The 18,448-nt window shown below is 42.6% G+C and overlaps 1 protein-coding gene across 2 annotated transcripts in view; it reads right to left on the bottom strand.

Moving 5' to 3' along the window:
- The window catches only part of TMPRSS13 (transmembrane serine protease 13), a 40,083-nt gene that overhangs the window by 13,598 nt on the left and 8,037 nt on the right, over nt 1-18,448 (bottom strand). For both annotated transcript variants that reach the window (XM_072155703.1, XM_072155702.1), the window contains exons 2-8: nt 12,529-12,655; nt 8,512-8,616; nt 3,460-3,582; nt 2,577-2,709; nt 1,705-1,803; nt 1,574-1,617; nt 43-214 (exon numbers count right to left, since the gene is read on the bottom strand). In XM_072155703.1, coding sequence (XP_072011804.1) covers nt 43-214; nt 1,574-1,617; nt 1,705-1,803; nt 2,577-2,709; nt 3,460-3,582; nt 8,512-8,616; nt 12,529-12,655 — 803 coding nt within the window. The remainder of the gene's footprint in view (nt 1-42; nt 215-1,573; nt 1,618-1,704; nt 1,804-2,576; nt 2,710-3,459; nt 3,583-8,511; nt 8,617-12,528; nt 12,656-18,448) is intronic.

Here is an 18,448-nt window from a genome sequence, read left to right as displayed (position 1 = left end):
CCCCTTAATAAGACTGATCATAACCAGCTGAATGTTATATACCTGGTGAAGCAGTGAGAGGCGGTCACCACCCATTGGTTGTTGATAATTGTCCCTCCACATATGTGTTCATAGTCCCCATTGGAGTGGATCTGTAGGCTGATTTGCCAGGGCCAGTCTCCGGCGCCGGCCTCTGTCCCTCCGATTATTCTGCTCTTCTTCTGGATCCCGCAGTCTGGAAAGTAAATAATTCAGGGCTAATTGCACAAGTGAGATGAACTTTCTAAGAATAGCCAATCAATAAGCCGTCTACCAGCGGCCCTACTGATGTTTAACTCTTTGTAAATAGCGGTTCAATTAAAAATGAATTCCTTTATTTTTAGATTTTGGCTTAAATGGAATTCAATATGGATTATTGAGCTGGAATTTTAGTGCAGAATTTGGCAGTTGTCTTCAAGGAAATGGAGTACTGATGTTATGTACATGGGCAGGCTGTAGCCTTGTTCCTCCCAATCATAAGCTCCCCCTAGTGGTGGTGACATGCAGACAGAGATTCATCTCTTAAAGGAAATCTACCATCATAATCTGTTGTTCATGGCTTCTGTCTTTCTAAAATCAACTTTTAAAATTATGCTAATGAACCGAAACAGTTACGGGGGTTATTAGAGGCTCTCCGTGCTGTAGCTTCACAGGCTGTTACACTGTACAAGAGCACTTCTGGCTCCCACTGTGTGCTGAAACTTTCTCTGCTGAGGGAGGAGGAAGCTCTGAGGGAGCAGGGGGGATTGAGACAGTGTAACAGCCTATGAAGCCACAGAACGGAAGGGCTCTGGAAATTCCCCACAGAGCCCATCAGGCTCACTAGCATCAATTTAAAAGATTTCAGTAGGAAAGAGGCCACGGATAACAAATATAAGAAGATTGGATCTATGTGTAGTATTTGCTGGTCTATCATGCTCGATATTGTCTTATGCTAAGTGAACAGAGGGGCTTTGGGGGGCATTACTAGAGCACCCCAATGCTGTAGCTTTGCAGATTGTTCCACTGTGCAGGAGTACTTCACCCTCTCACTGTGTGAGATTACAGCAGGCAGAGGAGGGCAAGTGCTTTGGGACCAGGGGAAGGGTGAGACGTGCTCATGCACAGTCTAACAGCCTGTGAAGCTGCAATACTCAGGGCTTCTGATGACAATGTTCATTAGCATAATTATAAAAGTTGATTTTAGAAGGAAGATTACCACAGTCACAGTGCCTGGATCTATGAGTAAGTGTCTCTGCTCTATCATTTTGCTGGTAGATTTCCTTTAACTTTACGTCAAGGGAAGCAGAGTATTTTGTGATATTTAACAGAAAAAATTCATTTAACTATGAAAATATATAATCTGAAATTATCCAATACATGAATTGAGATTCAGACATGTCTGATATATACAATGTTTTTGGCTCCCGGTTCTATAGTGGCCACATATAGTAGGGATTGTATAGCATGCTAAAGTAAACTTCATGTCCTTCAATGAGTCAATATTAGCAATGTATGTCTCAGTTGGGACAATATTTGTGAGGGACAGGGATAGTAAATGAATAATGCTGCTTGCCTGAGCATCTCACGGAGAGGAATCGGCCACTGGAACACGCGCCACTGAGATAAAGAGAATAATACAAAACGACTATATAATATATGGATAAAAAAAAACTATATAATAAGAAGAATATATGCTGGTCAGACCTGTCCAGGCTTCCTTGGATGGTGTCAGAAGATCCAGAGGTGTAAAGCCCTACATTGGAAGGATTGTCATTTATGGTCACCACCTCTACGGTTGGGTTTCTAGTACAAGGCAAACAACACACTATTATATGTGATGACAATACAATGGCACAAAAACAGATGAATATAGAATGTGCAATAAAAACAGAGCCTATAATGATATGGGTGCACTTAAATTTTGGCATTGAGGACTTTTTCATCTGGGTATTTTTAATGGAAGCCTAAAGGAGCCTGAGACATACATGTGAATTTAGCCTAAATAAAAAGTTTTTTCATATACATTTTTGCAGAGTTGAAGTAAGTTTAGGATTCATATTTTATACCTTAAAGGTGTTTCAAAAAGTTTTATTACGGGGGGGGGGGGGGCGATTGACCACTGGGATCAGAGGAACCTTAGTTTCCTGTGTAAATGTAGGTGTAGACTGATGAAGCGTTGAACTTCAAGAATCCCATGAAAGGGAATGGAATGGTGGTCACTTAATTAAGACTTGGAGCCTCTTGCCAGTAGTGAGATGTTTTTCAAAATCATCATTACTATTTGTCCCATAAGAATTGAGGCTGGTGATATTCCCTACGATCTAGGGATACATTATGATGTCCATATTCTGATTATGGATGGTCCTGCTTTGGATCAACTATATAGGAGTAATAGACTGATCTTCACGGACCAGCGTCTTTCCATAACCTAATCTGATATGATACTAAACCCTATAGACAAGGCACAAGTCTGCCATTGATTTCTATCTCTGACAGTTTTCTTAATTCTGCCCCACAAGGTTCTGATTTCGGAACTTAAGGGTGATGAAAAAACCTGAAGTTTTGGTAATACTCACTCGTGAAATCCAAACCGTTGGCACACGTAAGAAGCAAAGTTGTTGGCGACTCCCACAGAACACACTGGTAACCAATGGTCCTCCTGTTTCCGGGACATAACCTCAAGCAGGGAGTTGTCCCACCTGAAGCGCACTGTGGAAGTCAGAACATTCAACATCAGCTCAAGATTCTAAATGCTGAGAAAAGCAACAGGTTGGATAATGTGCCACCTTGAGTTACCAGGACCAAAGTTAGGTCCATTAAGGGAAGTTTGGTGCTTAAGGATGAGGTTCTCCTGGTAACAGAGGCCAACACAGGAGTTGTCTTTGTCCTGCCAGAAATGTTAAGGGGTCCATAAGATGTCTATTCCCCCATATAAAGACCAGTACTATAAACCATGCATAATGATTGAGCCTAGTACAGCTTTTGCAGATCTGAACAGACATTGGTGGAGCCAATAGATGCAAGTTGCCCTAGTATGAATATCCTGAGGCTTAACTTGGAGTTTCTCAGTCCTGGTGCAAAGTTTTTGTCCAGACCCCGAACTGTAAAGTATTATTTATAAAATGAGAGGTATCCTATGGGCCCCCTATGGCTTCTGGTCGGAAAGCACTTGTTGCTTTTTGCTGCCCTAGACCATCAGTGAACAGAGAATAAACCCATTCACTGCCCTAAAGGACAAGGAATATCATCACCGTTTTCCAGAACACCAAGAAATTATTTTCCCATCTCATTAGTAGTCTACAAAATCACAACCTACAATATACAGGTACACGTCATACACCCAAAGGGTTACTCTGTCTTTATAAATTCATTTTTATGTGCAGCTCAGTCTTGGAGAATTTAGGGTAGGGGGTAGGGGTGTATGTCTGGAACTAGCCTCCTACTTCTCCATGGCCTTACCGCATCCGGCCTCGTCCCCTCCCTCCGAGCACTCAGCGATTCCATTGCACAGAGTTTTGTTGGGAAGACACTTCTCTGCAGGCTGATAATATGAAGTCTGGTTCCCAAATGCATTAAGTTTATCTGAAAGGAGAAGAATTATTAGAACAAAATCTAGTTTCCAGTGTAAAATATAGGAAATCTGTTGGTCTGCACTTTCCAGAATGCTAGCGGCCTACAAGTTATGAATAAATAGAAGGGTTGTGCCAAAAGTTGTGATATTTGTTCTCCAGAATTTTGTAGGCCATTGGAGAAATTCTCCCCAATCTGGAATGTTGTCCCTTACTGACACTCTAAGGACAGCGAATGACTCTGATCATAATGTCTGATCATAAGATGTCTGAGAACCCCAGCGATTATGATAACTGAGGTCTCCAAGGCCTGGCTATGTACATGGACTACTATGGCACTGATGTCTCCTCTTGAAGTCACTGCAGTGAAGGCCAATAACCTACACCGATCATAATCTCCTAGGGTAGAAAGACTTACATGTGATAGATTTGTACAAGGGGGTGTGCCAAGAGTTTAGGATTTTGATCTTCTTCTATTTAGCATTGCAATGTGAAGGTCTGATACCTGGCACCTACCTGTAAGTGCTGAATCAACTTCACATTGGCCATGGCCTATTTGAAGATCGGCCACATTTAAGTGAATGAGACTAAGCTGCAATACCAAGTACTGCCACTATGCAGTGTACGGCACTGTAGAAGCCAACATACTTGTTTGAATACTTTAGTACCCTACACACATTTATCCCTGTGATCAATTTAAAATCCTGGTATACCCCTTTCCTTTCATTGCTAGATCCATAGCAAAAAAACACACAAAGGAGCTATTTACAAAGGACTTTGCGCCAGTTTTCTGTCAGACTTTGCATGTTCAATTATATGCAAACTGCTTGCACAGGTATTTAAGAAGTGTCAGTCGGACCGTAGAAAGTCCAACAGGAGTGTGTCACACGCCCCATGTTACAGGTGCATGGGGTGTGTGACACACTGGGGCAGATTTACTTACCCGGTCCATTCGCGATCCAGCGGCGCATTCTGTGTGGAGGATTCGGGTCTTCTGGCAATTCACTTAGGGCAGTGCGCCCAATGTCCACCAGGTGTCGCTGCTGCGCTGAATTTCAGCGTCCTCCGCTGGGTGCAGGTAAGCGCGTGTCAAGCGACACTTATTTTTTAAAAAAATGCGGCAGTTCTTCCGAATCCATCGTATGGCGTATGGCCACACCCCTGATTTCCGTCGCGTGCATGCCGGCGCCGATGCGACACAATCCGATCGTGTGCGCCAAAATTCCGGGGCAATTCAGGGAAAATCGGCGTAAATCGGAAATATTCGGATAACCCGTCGGAAAAATGCGATTCTGGCCCTTAGTAAATGACCCCCACTATGTCAGAACAGTGCAGAAGGAGCCAGATTTGTGGGTCAGAAATCCTGAATCTGGCGCTCTCTGCAGACTACACAGGTGAACTGCCCATAGTACCGACTAAGGTCGTGCGTCTAATTTCCTCAGCTTCCATGCTGAGATCCGGCGGAGTTCACCTTCTTCTTCCTGGTGCATGTAAGTGCTTGATCTTGAGACACAATTTCGTTTTTAAATTCCGCAGTTTGTCCGAATCCGTCGGGTTGTCCAACGGCATGCCTCGCAATTTCAGTCGCGTGCAAGCAAGCACCGATGCGTCATAATCCGATCGTGTGCACCATAAACCCGGGGCAATTCGTCGCAAAAAGGAAATATTCAGGGAAACCCGTCGGAATTGCGGTCCGCGGACCCTTAGTAAATGAGCCCCACTATGTAGAAACCAAGTCCCACACCACTGCATGTAATGTTATTCTCTTCCCCCTCCACAGGGGAATATTTCCAATAAAAACATTTGCGTGTCCTCGATAACAGGGAAGTAATAGTCTGGTGAGGAAATAACTTGCTGTGTCCTCCTGATGCTAAACACTGAGGGATCTCTTCATCTTCACATGTCTAAACACCTGACTCATTCTATTAATTCCTGCTTTGCCAAGTGACAATGCAATGTTATTGTTATGTACAGATAGAACCAGCACTACTACACATGTCAATGTTTATTTTGGCAGAAAGTATTAAGTACTGGCCCTGGAGATCTGTGTAACCATACCTTTGTGTATGTTGTTGCAGCAGGAATGTAAAAATAGAATTTATTTTCCAGGATTGTAGCTATACTTGTGCACAAGTGTGTGAGATCTCTACACTGTAAACACAATAGCCCCCCCCCCCTAACTGCTGTAGTGTTCAAACAGAAGCTGCTAGAGCTGAGAGAGCAGCATTGTCAGGATTCTCCCAAGTGGTTGTCATGTAGTGGGGCACAACATTTCAGTTTTACATATCCCTTCCCATAATAATTATATGATCAGACAAGCAAAGCATAGCAGACAGTGGGACAGATTTACATACCCAGTCCATTCGCGATCCAGCGGCTCGTTCTGTGCGGAGGATTCGGGTCTTCCGGCGATTCACTAAGGTAGCTCCCCCGACATCCACCAGGTGTCGCTGCTGTGCTGAAGTCCATTGGAATGCACTGAAGTTTACCAAGCCAGGCTGGGTGCAGGTAAGCGCGTGTCAAGTGACACTTTTTTTTTAAAATGTGGCGATTTTTACGAATCCGTAGGGTTTTCGTATGGCCACGCCCCTCGATTTCCATCGCGTGCACAATCCGCCACAATCCGATCGCGTGCGCCAAAAACCTGGGGCAATTCAGGGAAAATTGGCGTAAAACGGAAAAATTCGGGTAACCCGCCGTAAAAACGCGATTCGGGCCCTTAGTAAATGACCCCCAGTATCTTGATGATCTAAGCGGTGTGCTATAATATGACACTGTTATAATAGTCAGCTGAGGCATGTCACAGCATGTGATGGGATCAGGATATTTTACTTGACGTCTTACGATGATGTGTTTGATTCTAATCTAAGATAAGTGTGAGGACTTGCTATATCTTGCTGTGGATCATAACCTGGGGTGTCCTGTGTGTCATCTAGCTGGGTAACCCTGGTTGAAAGGAAATCTACTATGAAAATCCATTATGATAAACCTGTCACACTTACTCCTAGATCCAGGAACCGTGACTGTGGTGATCTTTTTATATTTACTATCCATTTCCTCCTGTCTTTTAAAATCAACTTTCAAAATGATATTAATAAGGTGTCTGGGGGTTACCACAGCCCCTCTGTGCTGTAGCTTCACAGGCAGTTAAAACTTTCCAGAAGCATATTGCATTCTTCCCCTGTTCCCTATGCATTTCCCTTCCCTCTGCCTGATATAATCTCACACAGTGGGAAGGGGGAAGTGCTCATGCACACTTACCAGTCTGTGAATCTAAAGCACAGAGGGGCTCTGGTGACGCCCATCAGGGCCCTTCTGTCTTATTAGCATCATTGTAAAAGCAGGAAGGAGGCCATGGATCAGACATATAAGAAGATCTATGAGTAAGTGCCTTGGTTTATTATGCTTGATTTTTACAGTAGATTTCCTATAAAGATGATCTAAATGTATTATTGGTGTGTGGATTCTTCGTCAGCCTTTTTAACATTTTTGGCAGCGGGATCCCCTATGGCAGTGATGGCGAACCTATGGCACTGGTGCCAGAGGTGGCACTCAGAGCCCTTTCTGTGGGCACTCAGGGCATCACCAGAGATGACTCCAGGTATCTTCCTGCAGTCCCAGACAGCCCAGGACTTGCTGTGCACAGAGCTATTATAAAGTGACAGTGCTACCTGGGACTATTTTCTGCTTTATTAGTGTCCTCAGGTGCTGGTATCAATGAAAACTGTGACAGAGAAGGGAGTATAAATCACAAATAGAATTTCTGTGTTGGCACTTTGCAATAAATAAGCGGGTCTTTGTTGTAGTTTGGGCACTCGGTCTCTAAAAGGTTCGCCATCACTGCCCTATGGAGTTGTACCGGATAATATGGATCTGTCTGCAATCACTGGGTACACATTGACATAATCCTCATTAATATGTGCTCAATCTGCCTATTAAAATGCATGGATAATATATCCAATGGTCCATGATACTCTCCCTAAACGTCACAGTATCCGAGCTGTCCGTATACTGTATATAGGTCATTCTCCCAGAAAATCACATGATTTTTGGAAATTGACGTACTTCAGTGTTATTACATTTATTGACTCAATTAGCTAATTAATTAATAAATTCCTTTCTATACAGTGACACATGTGACAAACAGGAATTGCAGGAAATATTCACTTCCTGCACTCTCGTCCCAATAGGGCGTGGAGGTGACACTCACTTTTAGGTAATACTACTGTCTTCACTTTAGAAATCCCAGGACTAAAGTAAACCGCACAAGGAAGAAAGTGGTCAATGACTAAGTGATTAGTGGCAACAGAATAATGGGGCACATGTATTATCACATCTGCGCCAAAAAATGCTGGGATTTTAATCATTTTTTGGCGCAGAACTGTTGCGGATCATTTATAATGAGTTTGCGCCAGAAAGAACAGATGTTTCCGACTATCCCGACTCCTCCGTGTTTTTTTGGCGCAAGTGGGCGTAGCCTAACGTTTCCACATTATCCATCACATTTATGTGTATTTTGTCAGCATTTTTAGGCACAATTTTTGGCACACGATAGACCAGGAAAGAAATGGTCAGAGAGCATGGTCAGAGTTACATGCATGTACTGTATACTTTCATTATAGAAGTAGTGTCTTTGTGTTCCTTTTTGGTCTCCTCACACTGCTGTGCTCTTGGCTCTACTCCTCTGTTTTGAATGACTGTGGGAATATTCTGCTAGAAATCTACTAAGGGGAATGCACAGGGTAAATCGCACTGCAGTGTCACGAGACTCCCTTGCTGTGCCATGTCTGGAATCTAAATCCATTTTCACAGTCCTGCTGCTACTAAAAACACATATTAAGGAATGGTTACACCGGGACAATTCCTAACAACCCAATTTAAGATTAGAGAAAGGAGAGTTTTCTCTACATGCTACTGGACACGGTAAAGCAGTTGTACTTACATGCAGTAATGAGAGCAACCCCAATGAGAGCCACGATCACCACCAGAATCGCAAAGATGGTAGAGGCGCGGCTTGAGAAAAAGGAAAATGGCAACTTGTTTGAAGCTGAAATAAAAAAAGAGAAGGGTAATAATTCAATACATTAACAAAAATACTTTGATGTCAGAGCTGTATTCATAATTCTGCTGGTTAATAGTTATACTACAGCGGATGACTAAGCTCATTCGGCCTCATATCATTGTACAGGACATGGGGTAAGGATGAATTTTTTAAAACCTGTTTGAGAAACGCTTGCAGATTATTAAGTGTTGGATGAAATGGCTCCCTAATAAATGCACAATGGGGGAGATTTATTAAGACTGAGATTTATCTTGCCACTCTTAAAATCTTCTCCGTCGGAGGCTCCGACCTCTTAGTGAATATAGGCACAAACTCCACTACTTTCGATCTTTAGACCAGATCCAAACTGGCAGAGTTTGTTGTTATAGTCTCTGCCGGTTCTGGAGAAAGCATAGACGAAAAACTATGGGTGGGGAAAGATGAGCTATTATGGGGATCAGTGAAGAGGGTCCATCATGGACACATGGGAAGAGGTAGACTAGAAAGAGCCTTAGTGGTAGACGTGTATTTTCCGACATACTTTCATTCCAAATGAATTTAAGACATGAGGGCTAAGTTGTTGATTGGGTTGCTGGTAGAGATTCGAGATTGGCCTGCCAGCCTATGGACATATGAGTTTTGGGTCCATTTGGGTTGTCAGCCTCCACGACTGTGCCTAGGTTTTAGAAGAGCATATTCACTTCAAGGAGGTGTTTGGTGTCTGAAGAAAACATTGAAGATGGTAGAAGTGGAAAAGTGTGTTCTCCTTATCAAAGTTGTACATGGTGATAATTTTGTTACCAACCAAAACCCAAAAGGTCATGCAGTTATTTGGGGAAGGTTGATAAGGAAGGGTGGAGGTTGTCTACAGTCCTTACTCATGTTGTTTGACATTGTTGTTATTTTACTGTTCTTAATGGTGCAGTCTTATTAGATATTTGTGGAAAGGGTGTAAGATTAAGAATATCTATTAGTCAGCACCACCTAAGGCCTAGGGCAGTGATGGTGAATCTTTCAGAAATCGAGTGCCCAAAATGAGACCCAAAAACCATTAGCTTTTCCCCAAGTGCCAACACGGCAATTTAGGCAGAAACAAACTTATTGCTACCAGAATCTTTGAGCTTCAATCCGACCCTGTCCACACCTTTTTACTCTTCGGACAGGACCAAGCAGCACAGGATGGGCGACCTTAAAATATCAGGGCACTACTTGGACTGCCTGAGACTGCAGGAAGATGCAATGTCTTGCAAACTCTGTTTGCCTGGGAGACAGCCCGTGTGCCCACAGAGATGCCTCCGAGTGCCATCTCTGGCCCCAGTGCCATAGCTTCACCACCATTGACCTAGGGAGTCTTGAGAAGAAAAAGTTAAGTTGTGGCTGTAGGTAGTCTGCTCCATACCTATAGACCCATAGGTCTCCATTCCTCATGTTAATACATCTCTACTGGGGACCAATCTACATGTTAGGATTAGTCTAGGACAACTAAGGTGATAGTTAAGGAGAGGGACAGTAGAAGACTGTACAGCCACATGAACACTAAGCCTGATCCTGAATCTAAGATATGATTCTTCCATTTATGGGAGTGTAACCAACAGGCTTGTATAAAGTTCCTCTTTCTCTCTTGAGATGTTGAGGTGGTCCTGAAGAAGGTTTAGCAGTAAGGACATCTGCCTACAAGATTAAAGAGTCCATCACTGAAAAGCTATTCTCCTGTCATCATGGGTGTTTGCTCCAAATGTATCATATTTTGGCCATAAAAGACAATGAGCTTTTTGCTCAATAGCAAATTATACATAAATACCATAAAAACCTTAATGGCGCCAATAAAGGTAAAACTTCCATGTATGGAAAAATTATATGTCTATGTAGAGACACGACCTCACGATAGAATCTCTATGTCCAACTTCGCCTCATGTAATTGTTCCTTGGTATTTATAATTAATGTCAATTGACTTCTAGCGGAATTACATAATGTCTTCGGATTTAGACTTAATTGAGTCTGTGAGCAATTTTATTAGGGTTTTTTCCACTGAGAGGGAATTTTATGGCTCAGATATGATGAAAGTATTTATGAAGTGTAACCATTAAAGGCAGTGACGTGTGAAACAGTGAAATAGGCCATATAGCAATGATTTCGTAGACCCACTGATTGTTGGAAAGGGGGTCTCGTGTTTCCTCTTCCTTGTCTTGAAAGTTCCCCTCAACTTCCTCAGAAGAAACTTAAATAATTAACCCTTAATTACTCTCTTTTTCATCCTCTTAGGCTTCAATTGAAGATTAGCATGCATAAAGATTGCTCCATGTGTGGGTTTGTAATGAGGGGGGATATGAGACCCCCATTTGCGTGATCATTGGGGTACTGCCCCTTTTGGACAGTCTTTACAATTAAAAAAGTTTTGTATAATTATTCTGTAACAGGGCAGACTGGGAACAGAGAAATGGACACAGACTGTGAGTGCTAAAACTGAACCCACCAGACGGTCCCTACCTACTTACCCGAAACCACCCTAGTCAGTGTACAGTAACTGGGCGACAGTGTCTGCTTAACTCTAACTGATAACAAAAAACAAGGAGAAGACAAACAAATGAATAAGGAAATTCGCCACAGCCAAGTTAGGAACCAAGAGGACAATGAAGTACCAAATCAATAGACAATAGGGAATACCAGAAATACAAGCCAAGGGGGTCGGAAGATCCGGGATACAGACACACAGAATACACACAAGCTTGGTCAAGAGCAAGCAGAGAAGATTGATTTTCAGGACCTTTTATGCGTTGTCAGAATCCTGGTGTAAATTCTGATAGGATACAAATTCTATCCATCACCTCTGGTTTAAACAGAGGTGATCCAGAAAGGAGGCTACTAGGTGTGGTGCATAATGAATCAAGAAACAGGTCAGTGTTTACACTAGTAAGGACAGAAAAATGTTTATTGGCACCTCCTCATTGGCACCTTGTTGACCGAGGACTATGCTGGGACAGATATTACATATTCCTTATTACTGGGAAAAACTGGCTGCCATCTTAAAGGGCTACTTACACCAATGATACTAATCCTTATGTACAAGAGGATATATTTAGAGGAGTTTTCCAGTAATCTGCACAGTTTACTTCTGGTTTTGAGTTCTGTGCCCAACTGGAGGGATCACATGACTTGCTTTAGATAGTAGGTGACTGCCCCAGATCAAGGGACAACAAAGGAAGTGAAGCCTTCTGAAATCGTAAGTGACATCCCATGGCTTGAGGAGGCCACTCATTGACTGAAGCAATTCCCGTGACCCCTAGGAATTTGTGGCCGGATGCTGGCCAAAAAAACTGGAGCGGGATGAATATGCCCCTTAGACTTTGGAAACTCCCGTAAGATTGTTATGACCACGTTAGTAAGACCCACGTAGCCGAGTGTTTGCAGAACTGGAATTGCTGTTGACACTTCAGGTAGTCCTAGAAGTGGTGAGTTGACCAATCCAATGAACCGATCAAGTGAATTCGAGCACTCACGACCTTGCCAACGGTGTCTTCAAGAAGCCACACCACAGGCACAAGGAACTAAAGCAAGGTAATCTTATTATTTCCTTTCCCCTGACCCAACCCCCAGGGGTTTTTCATGGAAGAAGAGTTTCTGTTAGCATAGAATGAGTAAGAGCGATTCATAATAATATAATATTCAGATGCATTCAGTTGTGTTTGCTGCTATGAAGACGGTAATTATGGCCTTATATAAGCCCATAATTATCATCTCCATTTAGGAAACATGTAAATCGCTCGCGCCTCCATGAGATAAACCTCCCATCGCCACCCTCATTATATGACATTCCCCACAATCCAGAACTCCTTCACTATAGAAAGGTAAAGTAAGTCCATGGTCACCTGGAAACCAAGCAGTAGTAAGGTCTGTGATGGATTATTTAGGGTACTCACGTGGTCGTTCTATCACATAGGAAGGAGGTGGTGGACCTGGCTGAATGGTATATGGCTGGTAGTTGGCGCCATAGTGGACTGGAGGATTAAAGCCTGGATATGGCGGATACGGGGCATTGTTATAACGCTGTTAAATAAATCAAAAACAGAAATTAGTGTATGGAAAAGGATTATACAAGTATATATTATTACTGTTACCATGAGAATTGTAGCTTCTGCGGGGGTATCCTCACACTGCTGTGCTCTTACCTCTCTGCATTGAGCTTCTTTTCTATGCTCTGCATACAAGCTGTAACAGGCTTCTGGTTGGCTACTACAGCATTGACTTAGAGGGGAGGGGCTGTGGAGCACATCAATGTAGAGAGCCAAGAGCACAACAGTGTGAGAAAATGACAGTGCGAGAATATAAATCCATCTTTAACAGCCCTCCCTTAAAGAAAATCTACCATTTTTTTTTCATGCATTATGAACCAAACATACCTTGAGAATGCTGTAGCTAAACTGATGCAGAAACATGTCTTGTTTAATCCCTGATCCAAGTGGTTTTGCTGAAAAAACAATTATAAACTTATGATAATGAGGCTCTGTCATTCCTGTGGCTGCCCCAGCGTGTCTCCTTACCCTAATTATGCAATGCTCCAGAGAATAATGTAATCACTGTGTTGTCTGTGACAGGCAGAAGTAATCAATCGCTGCACCATCCTCCAGCTGCTGTGTATGAGTCATCCAGCTCAGGTTGATTAGTCCTGTCTGGACAGCTCAGGAAGCTCAGTGTAATGTGTTTATATACAGTTTGCATTCTGCACCCAGCCTTTCCAAGGTCCTGAATTTTATAATAGTTTTTATTTAGCAAAACCACGCAGTTAAGTGATTAAACAAGATATGTTTCTGCATCAGTGTAGCTACAGCATTCTCAAGGTATGTTTGGTTCACAATGCATGAAAAAAAATGGTAGATCTCCTTTAAGTTGGCTCTCACAATGTAGTTTCTAATTAACGTTATGTTTTGTAAACACAAACTTGGATAGAGAACATGGAAACTCCATATAGATGTCGTACTTTGTCAGATCCAATGGCCTCAGCACTGCTCTATGATCAAGTTACCTACTGAGCCTCCGAATACATACAAAGAACTTTAGTTATGGAAGACAAAGGGGGTAATTTATCTTAGCTCTGTTTGTTTTGGCTAGTTTTTGCGTCTGCTTCTTTGGTAATTTATCAATCTCACTTTTTCCTTGTGTTAAATGGGGTGGGGGGGGGGTATGGGGGGGAGGTTAGAGTTTTTCTTAAGTATGGTTTTGCGACCAAAAATGTCGCAAATATTAGACAATTTGAAATGATAAATGTAATTTTATGACATTTAACACGTCTGGAATAGAAGATAAATGTGTCATACTAACGAAAAACAAATGTCCCCAAAAAGGTGCAAAATTTGCAATGTGCCTAAAAAAATGTCACAATAAAAAAAGAAAAAACAGGAAGAAAAATAATGATGAATGACCCCCTAAGAGTATGTTCACAGATATTGGGGCTCATTTACTAAGGGCTCCGCGGCTGCACTTTCGTTGCGTTTTCACGACTTTTTCCGTTTTGCAGCGAATTCCGCTAGGATTTTGGTGCATGCGCCGGCTTTCACGCGACAGAAATTGGGTGGCATGGCCGTCGGAAAATCCGATGGATTTGGAAAAAACGCAGCGTTTAAAAAACGAATTGTGTCGCAAAATCAATTACTCACATGCACCAGGAATAGGTTGGTGAACTCCAGCAGACCTCGGCGCAGCAGCGACATCTGGTGAACATCGGGCACACGACCTTAGTGAATCGCTGGAAGACCAGAATCCTAGTCAGAGAACGCGCCGCTGGATCGCGACAGGACCGGGTAAGTAAATGTGCCCCATTGGATTTATACAGATTTCAGAACAGATCCCACACTGAAATCCCTGCTAGAACCTATGAAAATCCATATCCAAATCCAATGCCTGTTAATGGGTCTGCAAAACCATTGACTTTCATTTTCCCACAGCTGTTTCTAAAGGGCAACTAGAACAGTTTTACCTGTTTTCTGCAACTTTGTGCTTTTTTTGAGACCTTTTGTTGCAAATGTCTCAAATCCACATAGACACAAGCCACGTGAGGGGAGGCTTATTTATAGGAGTGGACACTACTGGAATTTTTTGATTTGAGGCCACGACCTGCATTTTTAAGCACTCTAGTCACACCTCCATAACATATGAGGGTGCTGTCCCACGTAGCATTTGTGATGCATTGTAGAAAAGTATGAGTTTTTTTTACATTGTACCATAAGTTTGGTTGGTTTGAAAGCATTTCTCATCATTGCTGGAAGTGTAAGCAGCTTTGTTATCATTTTCACAGCTGCTTACACTACCAGCAATGAAGAAAAAACACTTTGTAACCAACCAAACGCATGGTAAAATGTAAAACACATGCGTTTCTGCCATGTGTTTTGAAAATTCATCTCAAATGCCACGTATGACCGCACCCTTACAAGTAACCAATACATTTCAATAAAATGTGAATGCAAACATTTATAAATTTCTTTTAAAAAATGCCCAAACTTTTAATGCCCAGCAGGTTTATCTGCAAAATTTTAAACATTTAAAGCCTGTGAAATAATTACAATGTACATGTTAAAACAGGGTCCATGAAAAAGTGGAGCAGGTGCAGATTTGCGCCTAAAAAGTCACACAAATGGATAAAAAAAGATACATGTGAAAAGTGACACGGAGTATCTGGAAAACAAAGGCACACAAAGGTGCAGACAAAGGTGTACTTGAAAAACTACAGCAAAAGTCACAAAAAGTTCTAAAAAAAGAAAGAAAAAACAAGCCTCAACAAAGATCCATATCATATCCCCTATGAATATGTATGATCACATTAATACCACACCAGTATACAATATCATCTTCCCAGTGTTCTCTTATGTATTATAATTATGGATCTTTGCAGACCAAACCCAGCAAGATTTATGTAATGTTTTAAGAGTTGGATCCTTCTATGATGTTCTCTGGTAAATGACCATGATTTTCTCTGGGTACAGAGTAAATATAGTACCGGAATTATATGCAATTTGCATAATGACAGCACTAAATGTCACACTGATAAGAAGTGGGATAAGACAGAACTGGTGAGATATTTACATTAAAAAGCCTGTCCAGGCGAATCTGCCACATAGGGGCAAATTTACCTATTTAACTTACCTGGTCCTGTCGCGATCCCCGATTCGGACGGTCCGACGAAGATGAAGTCCGGCGCGATTCATGAAGATCGTGCGCCCGAGTTCCTGCATCTGTCGCTTCCCAGCTGAGGTCCGCCGGAGTGCACCTTCTTCTTCCCGGTGCTTGTAAGTGCGTGTCTTGCGAAACAATTCTAAATGTTAAATCCCGCGCCTTGTCCGATGGCCTGCCCCCCCATCTGTGTCGCATGCAAGCCGGCGCCAATGCGCTTAAATCGATCACGTGTGCCAAAATCCCCTTTTAAATGCGGCGCAACTCGGAAATTGTCGGGAAACCCAACGAAGATGCGCTCCACGGACCCTTAGTAAATGTGTCCCATGGCGCATGTAAACTTTTGCTCCTTTTTTTGCACCTACGACCTAACCTCCTTTGAAAGTTCGGCATTGTCTAATTTTATTTAGTGTTCTCTGAAATTATCACCTGGAGCCAGATGTTAATGTTGCGACATTTTGGAAAATGTTGCAAAATAGGACCAAAAAGTCGCAAATCCATACCTGCTCTTAACAGGCGTAGGAACACTATTTGTGCCTTTTTGGGGCTCTTTTGAAACTTTTGGTCAAGTCACAAAATACTCTAAAGACCTTAAATGAGAAGTATTGAAAAGAAAAACTCCTAAGACAGAGAAGAGCAGAACGAAAAATGGCGCGCAGGATCAGAGCTGCGATAACCAGCCCACTGCGCATGTGCGAGAAGTCAGGCAAGACCGCGGCAGGAAGGGGAGACGATGAAATGCAAGACAACACTAGAATACATGAAACCTCCCATATAAGGTACATTTTTTAGTTTAAAAATGCTTTAGCTGGTGACTGGTTCCCTTTATGTCCACCTGTACATTACACTGGGACTATTCCAGTGACAATGTATGCATACATTTTGTCTCTATTTTCACCCAAATAATTAGCAGTTTGAGTTATTTGGGTGTCACTTTCTCCAGGTGACCTTCTTCATGGCCGTACATTCAGTTCTTCTATATAAAGAACCACTTATAAATCCTTACGTCACACACTTATAATTACCTCAGACCTGATATCATCGTTTGCAATTACCAGAAGAGAACATACATAGTGTGCACCGACTGCATGTGGTCGTGGTGCATGGGCTGCATCTATACCAAAAATGACCACAACCACATGCGACCTGCTACAATGTGTGTGTATTCACTTACCGGCAGCGATGACTTCCCCCACAAGGACAAGGGACAGGACACTGCCGGATATAGGTCAATAGGGATATCATAACTACAGCCCAGTAACCAATGAGAGCAGTGGGGTGATGATATTGGAGCAGTGTGTGTTTTATTTTATACCATTTACTCCCTCTGGCCTTATATATAGAAATCTGGACATACCCTTTAAACTCACTACTCATCTTAGATGCTTGATGTTCTAAGAGCTCTACCAATCCAATCCTTTTACTCTCAATATCTGCCATCACTTATTTAGATGATTGGCAGTCTCATCATAAGATTTGGTCAACATTCCTGAACCATACAGTACCACATGTAGGATATTGAATGCAGAAAAATTCTGTGCGAGATAGAACACTTACTAGAAGCAGCAGCAAAGTCTTTGGGGGTCATTTACTAAGGGCCCGATTCGCGTTTTCCCGACGTGTTACCCGAATATTTCCGATTTGCACCGATTGTACCTGAATTGCCCCGGGATTTTGGCGCACGCGATCGGATTGTGGCGCTTTGGCACCGGCATGCGCACGACAGAAATTGGGGGGCGTGGCCGAGCGAAAACCCGACGGATTCGGAAAAACCGCTGCATTTAAAAAAAAAATTGTGTCGCGAAAATTTCACTCACCTTCATCCAGGATAGGCCGGTGTATTTCGAGGCATTCCAGCGGACTTCAGCGCAGCAGCGCCACCTGGTGGACGGCGGAGGAACTACCATCATAAATCCCGGCCAGACCCGAATCCAGCGCAGAGAACGCGCCGCTGGATCGCGAATGGGCCGGGTAAGTAAATCTGCCCCTTTGTGTTTGTACTCCCCCCCTCTGCAGATGTAACCTGATCCCTCAATGAGCTGATAATCATTCACCACTCACCTCTACATAGACTACTATACTGCTGAATTATTTCTGCCTCTCTAATACAATCATAAGTGGAGAAAAACAGTGTTCTGAGTTAGGATATTATAAAGTTTCGTGTTGCCACATGTTCAACACTTTATCACATGTTGCACTTTAACCAAAATTTCAAAATACAACAAGCCCCTACAGACAAACCAGTTATTGGTCACAGAGTCAAGATTTTTTGGTATGAGATCTGAACACTATTAAATGCAGATTGTAACATTATAACACCATAACTATCACATTACCAAGCCGTGCCTAGTCTTTAATAAATTAATCCATGTTTATTCTAAGAACTCTGGGCACATAGTACAATGTATCCAGCGCTTATTTAACCACAGATTAGTCACTTTGGCTTTACTCCAGAAGTTCTGCCGGCTTCGAGTATATAGTAGACTTTGCTCTTCCTTGACAATTTTAAAAGTTAAGCAACCCCTTTCCGCCGGCCATTCTCATTAGACATTTGAGTGTATGATAGCTACTCTTCCCATCCCCCTCCCAGGTATAGAGACATGCTCTGTGTATATGAGCTTTGAATGTCCAGTGTCTATCACCCCCATATCACCTCTTCACTTCGCCCCCCCCTGT

This window comes from Engystomops pustulosus, chromosome 6, assembly GCF_040894005.1.
Source record: "Engystomops pustulosus chromosome 6, aEngPut4.maternal, whole genome shotgun sequence".
Taxonomy (NCBI): domain Eukaryota; kingdom Metazoa; phylum Chordata; class Amphibia; order Anura; family Leptodactylidae; genus Engystomops; species Engystomops pustulosus.
The sequence above is the reverse complement of the archived record's forward strand: the minus strand, read 5'-3'. Positions and strand labels throughout refer to the sequence as shown.